Source organism: Jatropha curcas, chromosome 3, assembly GCF_041381405.1.
Source record: "Jatropha curcas cultivar XTBG-Jc1 chromosome 3, XTBG_Jcur_1.0, whole genome shotgun sequence".
NCBI classification, from domain to species: Eukaryota; Viridiplantae; Streptophyta; class Magnoliopsida; order Malpighiales; family Euphorbiaceae; genus Jatropha; species Jatropha curcas.
In genome coordinates this window covers 5,366,009-5,375,760 of record NC_143153.1, presented here as the reverse complement: position 1 = coordinate 5,375,760, position 9,752 = coordinate 5,366,009, and the positions used below count along the sequence as shown (strand labels likewise).

Below are 9,752 nucleotides of genomic sequence, written 5' to 3'. Positions count from 1 at the left end.
ATATGATGGTTGGTAATTAATGTCTTTCCATGATGCACATAATATCTCTGGAAAACATATCATGCATCAAGAATTTTTTCATTGATCTAAATAGAAAAAGATAAACAATTATTTTCTTTTTCCTCCCAATTCTTTAATGCATAAAATAACAAAAAAAAAAAAAAAAAAAGGTTACTTAGCCTCTATATTTTGATGAAATCTATAAATTAGAACCTTATTTTCAGAAATCAAATAAATAATTTTTCTATTTTGTTCTCATTTAACTAAATAGTAAGATTTTACTGATTTATGGATTAATAAACTACAAAAAATATTAAATAGAAAGACAGTAAATTTTATTGTCAAATTTTATCTAATAATTTAATACAATTATATAAATGTATTCTATTTCTATTGAGTTTTTATTTATGTATTAGGATTGAAGATATTCACTGAAGATAAAAAAGAAGAAGAAGAAAAAAAAGGGTTTGATTGGTTTACGGTGTGCAAAAGAAAATTCAAAATTTTATTAAAGGTCTATTGGCATTTGATCATAATTTAACAAAAAAAAAAAAACAACATAATCATTTAATTGATTTTTTAAAATAGAAACCTTAACTCGTAAATTTCATTAAATTACAAGGATTAAGCATTAATTCTCTAGAAAAAAATTAAAAAGTTAATATTATAAAAAAAATAATAAATTTTAATAAATGGCTGAAAAATTGCGTATCTCAAAAGAAGAAATTGAATCCAAGGGACTAACAAAATATGAATTCGTTTACATGCATTCCTTTAATTCTCAGTTATTTGATACTTAAAAGAAAACTATACTGTTAAATCTTGTTTGTTTTAATTATCTAATTAATGTCTTAAATTGCCAAAATATTTCATTTTCGATATTTTAATTCTTTTATAAATTTTTGGATAATAAAATTTTAATCAAAATTCATCTATCATAGTACGAGGTCTCGAGTTCAAGTCTAATTAAAATTTATCTATAAGTGAGGACTCGAGTTCAAACCTTCAATCAAAGTGAGAAATATAATTCCTCTAGGCCACATTTTTCTCTCACATTTATATACAATACAACATATAATTTAATATGCTGAGTTATTTCACATTAGTGTACTAATTACTGCGACATGGAATAATTCCAGGCTCAATAGACATTACATCACAGGACACTGAATATTTAATGAAAAAAGAAGGAAAACCTGGGGATCCAAAGTTGCAAGAAAGAACACATACTCTATACCAGTCACAAATCACAATAAGCCTGTTGTGAAAACTTTCTTACTTTCAACTCACTGTGAAATATCTTTACCAAAAAGTCCAGCTATTCCCTTCCCGGGGTCACTTTGTTTCACGATCGATTCTCCCACCAAAACCTGAAGATCGACAAAATGGATTAAAAATTTTCATCCTGTCTGGAGCAAATTTAAAAAAAAAAAAATGAACGTGAAATTCATTTCATTTGCAAACTAATTTTCACTTTCTGGTATCCTAACAGCTAAAATAGAATATTAGAATTTATCTGCAAAGTTTACCAAAAATTTATAGGATTCTGTTTCTTAGTATAACAAATTTCAGGGAGTTAATGAGATGGAATTCCAAATGAATTTTCAATTATACCAAATATGAAATGTATGGAATTCACTTGTATCAAACAGGCTCTAGTATATGAAATATACCAAACAAGTTGTTTTTCTTAGTATATGTAGTTCATGGCTTGTTATTATGTTCCTGTTTGATTAAAACCAATGGAATCTCTTGCAATGAAAAATGGAGAATGCATCACATTATCAGTGCATGTTGTTACTAACTGCAGTATGAAATGCGTTTTGGTTTCAAATGAGGGAAACAATGCTTCTACTAAAAAACACAAGCAGATCTCATGTAGGATGTGAAACTGACTGTTGAGCTTACCGCTTTCACACCAGCTTCTTGTACATAAGCAATATCCTCAGGAGTAAACAGCCCAGATTCTCCAACTACCTGAAAATCCAACCCAAAAAAAAAAAAAAACAGCAGTTCATGAGATTATGTGAACAACTTGAGGCATATTTCCCCCTTATATAGATGACATTTATAGGAATAGCACATTTTTAGCCCCTAGGGGAACCACTTACAATTATGCCTTTTTGTCGGATCTGTTCACCACGTTCTCCTTGAAGAAGCTTCTTTGTATTACTGATATCAACTTTAAATGTTTCTGAGGACAAGCAGAAGTAAAAGAAGTTATTGGAAACTCATACATTTTGCATATGAAACTCTTTAATGAGTAATTACACATGGTATGCCAATTCATAGATTTTGAAAATGTTAGGAGGATTTTGCAGATCTCGTATCAAAAGCTAATTCACAGATGATGAGAAGGCTTACCAAGATCACGATTGTTTATACCAATTAGCTCAATCCCTTCTATTCCAAGAACACGATCCATTTCCCTCTCGTCATGCACCTATGGATAAACATCAGGATCAACAATAAAATGGTTATAATCCAAACAATGAGTAAAACCTACCCTACATATTTTAGTGTAAGTGAGACACTTGTCACAGTGGAAGGAACAGATGACAGGCGATGAGAAGAGCCTCAATCTCGTCTTAATGACACTAGTTATGCCAATACAAAGGTGCACAAATCAAAGCTTAGTTATAAATTTCACTAGGAATTATCCCTTTTTTTTTTTCCAATAATATGAAAAGAGGAGTTAATTCTTAAAATGTTGTATACAAATGTAGGATATCTTGCCAACTGGAGCCCATGGATGCCAGCTGATCAGGAGATAACAAAACATTAGAAATCATGGATTCAGAACACGAGTTCTTACAACAAAATTTGTGGTAGAATGTGACAGTTCCTAGTAATACAATCATCCACCTGAGTAAAGATATGGGAAGTTATTTTGCCTTTTTAACCTATCTGTGTTAACTTGATGAGTGGCAGTTTTTCTGAATAAATTAAATGGAAACTGAAAACTCTCTTATATTCTCATTCTACTTCTAGTACAGCTGAATCTGGGTTAAAAGTATCTCTAAAATCTTAAAAATAAATGAGTTTTGATAAAAAAAGTCCTACTGAAACAATTAGAGACATGGTTTTCGTATTTATTCAGGGACGCTTTTACTTTAATGCTAACTTGCCAAGTGACCTTTGAGGTTATAGCTATCTTCTTTGTCCAGCAAAGGCATGATAATGAACTTACAGGATTTACAATTCAAAAGAGCAACTGGGAGGATGTTAACTTGCATGAGGTGCATAATGGAAATCATCAGCAGATGACAACTTAACATGCAAAATTTTCCTTGCAAATGAAAATTTTAGTTGTGAAATAAATTACAAACCCCCAGCTCAGTTTAAACATGCTAACGAAAACCAGAATACGTTTGGTTTTTGCATTAAATTGGTAAACAATTCTATTTTTCCCATTAGTTTAATAAAAACACAGATTTACAATCAGGTTTATAATTAGTTAAACTAAAAAACAGTTAATGAAGTTTTGCATAAGAAGGCAGTCATTAATTTCAGTCAAAAGCATCTAATTCTTAAACAAGTATATTTCACTGGTTGAAAGATTAACCAAACATAGACAGAAGAAAAAAAAAAAAAAAGTTAACAACATTAAAGAAGTATCATTCAAACCTCTACAAGTGCTGCCAAACCCAGCATTTTGCAGATTTTAGTCATGTATCTGATGTCCAGATCAGGCAAAACAGCAGCAATTAGAAGAATTGCATCTGCCCCTTTAGTTCGGGCATAGTAGATCTGCCATGCATCTATAACAAACTCTTTGCACAGTAGTGGGCACTGCATCATTTGTAGCATTAGAAAAATGTTTTAAACTTGCTGCCATATAGAAATCATGTGGAAAAGATTACAAATATAGCAATAAAACAATCAGACCTTCACTCCTGCATTCCTTATTGCCTCTAGATTTTCGAAGCTCCCCTTAATTTACAGAAAAAAGAAAAAAAAAAAAAAAAAAAAAGCAAGTTACCAAATTGAATTTTCTATGTCGCAACACAAATCAAATGAACAGAAAAGAAAATACAATTCCATGAACAATATAGAAATGTCCAAAAAGATGGCATGTCTACCTTAAAATACTTCTCATCAGTCAAAACACTAAGACATGCAGCACCACCTTTCTCATAAGCTTGGGCGATCTCAACCTATCATGAAAAACAGTCAGATTCACAATAAGAAGAGATATAAAAATTTGACAAGAAGAAACATTAATAAATGTTACCACCCAGCCCAGCCATTTTCAAGCCAAATGCAAATAAATGTCTCAGCTTCTTTACAAAGTTTCAGTCATAGAAAGGCTTTCTTGTGAAAAAGGCAGGAATAGAATAAATCAAATTATCCTCAGAAATATATCAAATTTGGGAACCATAATTGAAGGTTATTCATATTCCATAATCATATTCCAAAGACAACTGCTGTGCTAGGGCATCAAATCTAAGCGGCCATGTTTTGTTGGGGAGGATAGAAACAGTAGCAATTCAGAATCAGATAAATTCAAATACTCTTCCTTGTTGGCATAAGCCAAGGAACCAGAATAAAGAACAATTCAAGATGCTTAAACAAAGAGAATTTAGTTGGATGTGAATAATGGAAACATGTGAGAGCAAATTTATGACTACTCCTGCACAAACACTGGTTTAGGTTCAAGTTGTTGTGAAACACAACCAATATAATAGAAAATGTAGTTGAAGAAAAAGAAATATCAATATATTTACTGGATCAAAGTCCTCCCTTATAATTCCTCTACTTGGAGAAGCCTTCTTCACTTCAGCAATCAAACCAGGAAATCCAGTTCTAATATTAGCTTCCTTAAGTGCACCAATAAAATCTCTAGCTGGAGGAGCATTATCAAGAGATTTCTTCAACGAAGATAGAGGCTTTCTCTCTTTTAACTGAAGAAAAAAAAAAAAACAACAACGAAAATTATAACAAGTAATCAAACTCTCTATTAAAAACATGTACAAACACAAAGAATAAAAAAGAATTCAATTACCTGAGAGACCTCAATGTCCTTATTCCAAACAATTTCCTCAAGAATGTTCCTCGGAGTATTCCCTTCATTCTGTATGCGAAATTCAAAGGGACCCACATAATGCAACGGCGGCCCCGTCGGCGGCCGTCTCCTAATTCTAATCCCCTGACTAGCAGCCACCTCATTTTGAAGCATACCCACTTCCCATTCCTTCACTTCAAGTGCATTTTCCACCGTCGCAGCCGGCACCTCCTCCTTCACGGCCGCGGACACCGTCGCCGATCCCTCCTTTGTCTCCGCCTAAAAAAAAAAAAATCCAACCATCACATTTATCAAAAAATAAATTAAAATAAAATAAAATAATTAAACTTTTCAAGGTTTTAATATAAAAGAGTTTACCACAAAGCTTTTCAAACTTTGAAAGTTTAACAAAGAAACTGAACAAAAGCTAACCTGTTGAGCTTTGATGGAGGCAACAGAGAAACGATTGACTCCTGTATGGAGATTCATTGAGCGTTTAATTGAGAATTTGGGTCTGTGATATAAAGCAGGAGTAATTTTGATAGAAACCCTAGGTGAAACCAAACCCTCCATTAGCTTAAATGAAATAATCTGTCAGTGAAAATGATAGCTTTGTGCAGCGTTTGGTGTGCTTTTGAAGCTGGAGACGGAGGAACGGTTATGGTAGGATCGTTTGGCTTTGCGTTGGCTGGTTGTTACGTTTAGGAAATGTGCAACGGCTTGTCGTTGTGAGTTGTATACACGGGATCTGTCACATACAGTTAAATGAGGACATATGGTTTACATGCGATGTAGGTTGAATAGGGAAGCAAACATATTTAACCTGCCAAATTTGTCGAGATCTCCTTATTCAGCATCATATTTTTAAACTTTTGACAAAAAAATGTATTTTTAAATTTATAAATTAATTTAAAAATAAGTAGAGTTACCCTAACAAAATTTTTTTTAAGAAAAACACTCATAAAATATTAAAAAATTTTTATTTTACCTACTAAAATAGCAAATTTTTTAATTTCACCCTTATCTCTTGAATTTTTTGTAGCTCCTACCTTTAATTCGTGGTCCCTCACTATAATTATTAGAGACTCTCGTATATATTATAATTAGATCTCTTATAAAATATTTATATTCGGTTAGTATGTTTGATCGACTTAAAAACCAAATCAAAGATAATGGTTATATTTACAAAATTAGTCGTAGTCCTGCATTTTACGAGCAATTATAAATATATTGTTTAATTAATAATATTAAATTATATTATTATTTATTTTAATCAATAGCATTAATAATTAATGTGTATATTTTTCTTGTTCAAAACTTAACTCCTTTTTAATTAATAGACTTTATAAAAGAAAAAACAAAAAGAAATGATATTTCAAAAAAAGGGATAAAAAAATTAAATTCATCGGAAAAAAATAGGCTCATTACTCGTTATATTAACAACGTATTTAAAAATAACTAAAAATTTTACATTATTTAATTTTATACGTACCATGCAATTGTTCCTGCTCCAATTGATTCAAAATGATTCTTTACTTAAAAAATAAAGGTTTCGAAATGACATAAACATTATATATAAATGGTCATGATTGGATGTGAATATAAATTGGATAAGAGAATAATTTATGTTGTATTTAAATTAATATTTTTGTAGTAAATGTTTATCTAAATAAAAATTAAATTTTAAAAAATTTAAAAGTCTTAATTATCTATATATGGATTTAAATTTTTTTTTTTTAAATTTACTTTTAGAAAAATATACACTCAATCAAATTGTAGAAAAATGAAAAGAAAATTCTTAATTTAACCAAATAAGCATATATATATATATATATATATATATATATATATATATATATAAAGATAGTTTTTGATAGATATGATTAAAGTTTAAAAGCAAATAGATTAAATTTGAATTCGTTAAATTTGATTTTCAAATAAAATTCTAATATGAACGTAACAATTAAAAAATGTTAAATTTGAATAAATTCGATCTTCAAATAGTTTCTAATAAGAATATAACACTTCAAATTTTTCATTATTAATTTTTAAATTTGAAAAGTTTTCAATCAAAATGTAGAAAAATAAGAAAAAAAACTAAAAATTTCCTTCAACAAATAGAATAATGAAGCTGTCTTCATCTCAGCTTTCATATATATATATATATATATATATATATATATATATATATATATATATATAAAGAATCATAATTAGAATTATTTATATTATTTATTGAAAAAGTAAATGTAAAAATAAATAAATTTAAATGCCTCATATCTAGATATATTTATTTAAAAAAATAAAATTTTAAAAATAAAACTTTTGCCTCATTTATTATTTATTAGAAACATGAATCGGTTTTTAGTTTTTGGTTACTTATTTTTTCAAAACTGAAAATTTTTTTCAATTATCAAATCTCTTCCTTATCAAGCCATTAAAGATTTTAGTTAATAATAAAAAGTCTAAAAATCTCAAATTTGAGACAAAATAATTAAAACACATTTAACTTTTAAATTTCAAAGTTACATTATTTTTTTTTTTTGAGGGAAACTTACATTAATTATTATATATACAATCAATTGAATAAAAATATAACATGCAAGTATTATAATGTCACGACCCATTTCCGTGGGCCGGACCGGCACTAGGGCCCAGGTAAGCTTAAGGCCCCCGAGGCCCGTAGTAAGCTTAAATTATCCAATCTATCTACCTATCTTGCCCAATTAATTCATCAAAACAGTAAGCCTCAATCTTAATTAACACATAATATCTAACCAGGGCCTATTTACAATAAATTATAATCACACTATGGGCTTACTGGTTCACCTGCAGCTAATTACATAATATTTAATTTAGAGTGTAGTGTTAACAATAAGTCCAATAGTAATACACAACCCTATAACTGCGGAGTTCAATAATAATCTGATAATAGAGTAACTTATACATCCAAAATTAAATAACAGAAATATAAAATTTACATTTATAACTCTGCGGAGAAGATTGCAGAGCTTCAGTCAAATCAGCTGCTTCCTAGTACCTGGGAGGTTTGGAGAGAGGGGGGTGAGTTTTGCAACTCAGTGAATAATAATAAATAATACACACCACATACAGTCAAGCAAAATGCACCCTAGTATACTGAATGAACACACAACAGTCAATCATATGACATTACATCAGCACCCACAAACAATATCACCTTCAAATAATCACATCACGTGGAAATTAGTCAGTGGAGTCACCGAACCCCCGATGAGCCGTCCTCCCACATGGCTCATCCTCTCACATGTGCACCAGGGAGCCGATCCCCCATTCTGGCCGACCGGTCTAATCCTCACTTGACCAACCCTCTCATTGTTTTTCCATTCTCTCTTTTCTTTTCCATACCAACAGGAGGCAACCCGATGGTCTCCATCCAATCTAGATCATCAAGCGCTCACAACAGGAGGCCACCCTGCGGGCTGCAATCAAATTTAGATTTTCAGGTGCGCAACAACAAGCGGCCATCCTGTGGTTTCAGAATAAACAGAATTATCAGGTGCACACGGGGGCGCCGATCTCCCATTTACCCGCCTAACAGAAACAGAATCAGGATCCATATAACAGAATCAGAATATAACAGAAATCAGAATCAGGATCCATATAACAGAAACAGTCTCACAAACCCATGGTGACCCACTTCATCCCAATTCCACACAAACAAGGCACAGTATATGCACAGCACAAGTAATCAAATAATTCTTTCAACGTATTACACCAAATCCATCCAAATATACAATTATACCATAAATAAGGTTTCTAAAAAAAAAATGCTATGCAAATGCATGTTGATCTGCATTATTTATTATTACTCACAGTGATGGAGAGCGAAGTTCTAGCTTTGATTCTGTCCTGGAGGAGCACTAGATGGACCCGGGCGATCTAAGAAATTTAAGAATGACACAAAACAAAAGTAACTATATCAGATAAAGTATTTCTTTACCACTCTTAGAATTTTATTTTAAACTCTTAATTTTTCTACGTAATCTAATCTCGATATTAATTTCTTTTCTATAATAAATTTTATTTCTCTACCGGACTCTATTTTATTTATTTCTTCTGAAATCTATTTTATTTTCTATTATTTTCTACTCTCTGTAAATAATTAAATTTCTATAATGAATTTTATTTGCTACCGAAATTCATTTTATTTCTACCGAAATTTCAGCAGCATCACCCCTAAAAATTGGACTATCCACCTGTTACAATATCAATAATATATCTAATATTTCCAAACCACACAGCCCATCCATCGGGCAGTCAATCAATCCAATTTTTCCATCCTCCATCAATCTCAACATCACCACACAATTAAAATTGTACATTACAATAACATTATATCTAAACTACTTTAATTAAATCAACACTAACATTATAAATCTATTAACTACTCACAATTACTAAATTAAATTAACTAAATTAATTAACTACAAATAATAAAATTAATTTAATTTTATCAATGATAGTTAATTAAATTTAGTCATTTTAGTTAGTTTAATTTTAATAGTTTTAGTTGATTAATCTGATTTTAGTAATATTAGAATATAAAATAAAATTCATTATAGAAATTTAATTATTTACAGAGAGTAGAAAATAATAGAAAATAAAATAGATTTCAGAAGAAATAAATAAAATAGAGTCTGGTAGAGAAATAAAATTTATTATAGAAAAGAAATTAATATCGAGATTAGATTACGTAGAAAAATTA

General features: G+C 30.1%; 1 protein-coding gene and 1 long non-coding RNA gene across 2 annotated transcripts; both read right to left on the bottom strand.

The window, feature by feature from the left end:
- Window positions 1–1,106: 1,106 nt before the first annotated feature.
- Window positions 1,107–5,688, bottom strand: LOC149497388 (Aldolase-type TIM barrel family protein). Its single transcript, XM_089719644.1, has 10 exons — window positions 5,438–5,688; window positions 5,006–5,284; window positions 4,728–4,904; window positions 4,083–4,157; window positions 3,889–3,933; window positions 3,628–3,792; window positions 2,365–2,443; window positions 2,112–2,194; window positions 1,909–1,977; window positions 1,107–1,370 (listed from the first exon to the last, which is right to left on the bottom strand). The coding sequence occupies exons 1-10, from the start codon at window positions 5,576–5,578 to the stop codon at window positions 1,287–1,289; spliced, it is 1,197 nt and encodes a 398-aa protein (XP_089575770.1). The 5' UTR covers window positions 5,579–5,688; the 3' UTR covers window positions 1,107–1,286.
- A 2,134-nt stretch (window positions 5,689–7,822) lies between these two features.
- On the bottom strand, window positions 7,823–9,068 carry LOC149497387 (uncharacterized). The gene is made up of 2 exons (XR_016320191.1): window positions 8,861–9,068; window positions 7,823–8,045 (listed from the first exon to the last, which is right to left on the bottom strand). It is a non-coding gene; the product is annotated as an uncharacterized LOC149497387 (long non-coding RNA).
- Window positions 9,069–9,752: the final 684 nt, after the last annotated feature.

Excerpts from the sequence above, each read along its gene's own strand:
- LOC149497388 (XM_089719644.1), bottom strand. The coding sequence starts at position 5,578 with ATGGAGGGTTTGGTTTCACCTAGGGTTTCTATCAAAATTACTCCTGCT. Across the intron at positions 3,934-4,082 it reads CTGATGAGAAGTATTTTAAG|GGGAGCTTCGAAAATCTAGA; the intron begins GTAGACATGCCA and ends CTGTAAATTAAG. Across the intron at positions 1,978-2,111 it reads TCCGACAAAAAGGCATAATT|GTAGTTGGAGAATCTGGGCT; the intron begins GTAAGTGGTTCC and ends TTGGATTTTCAG.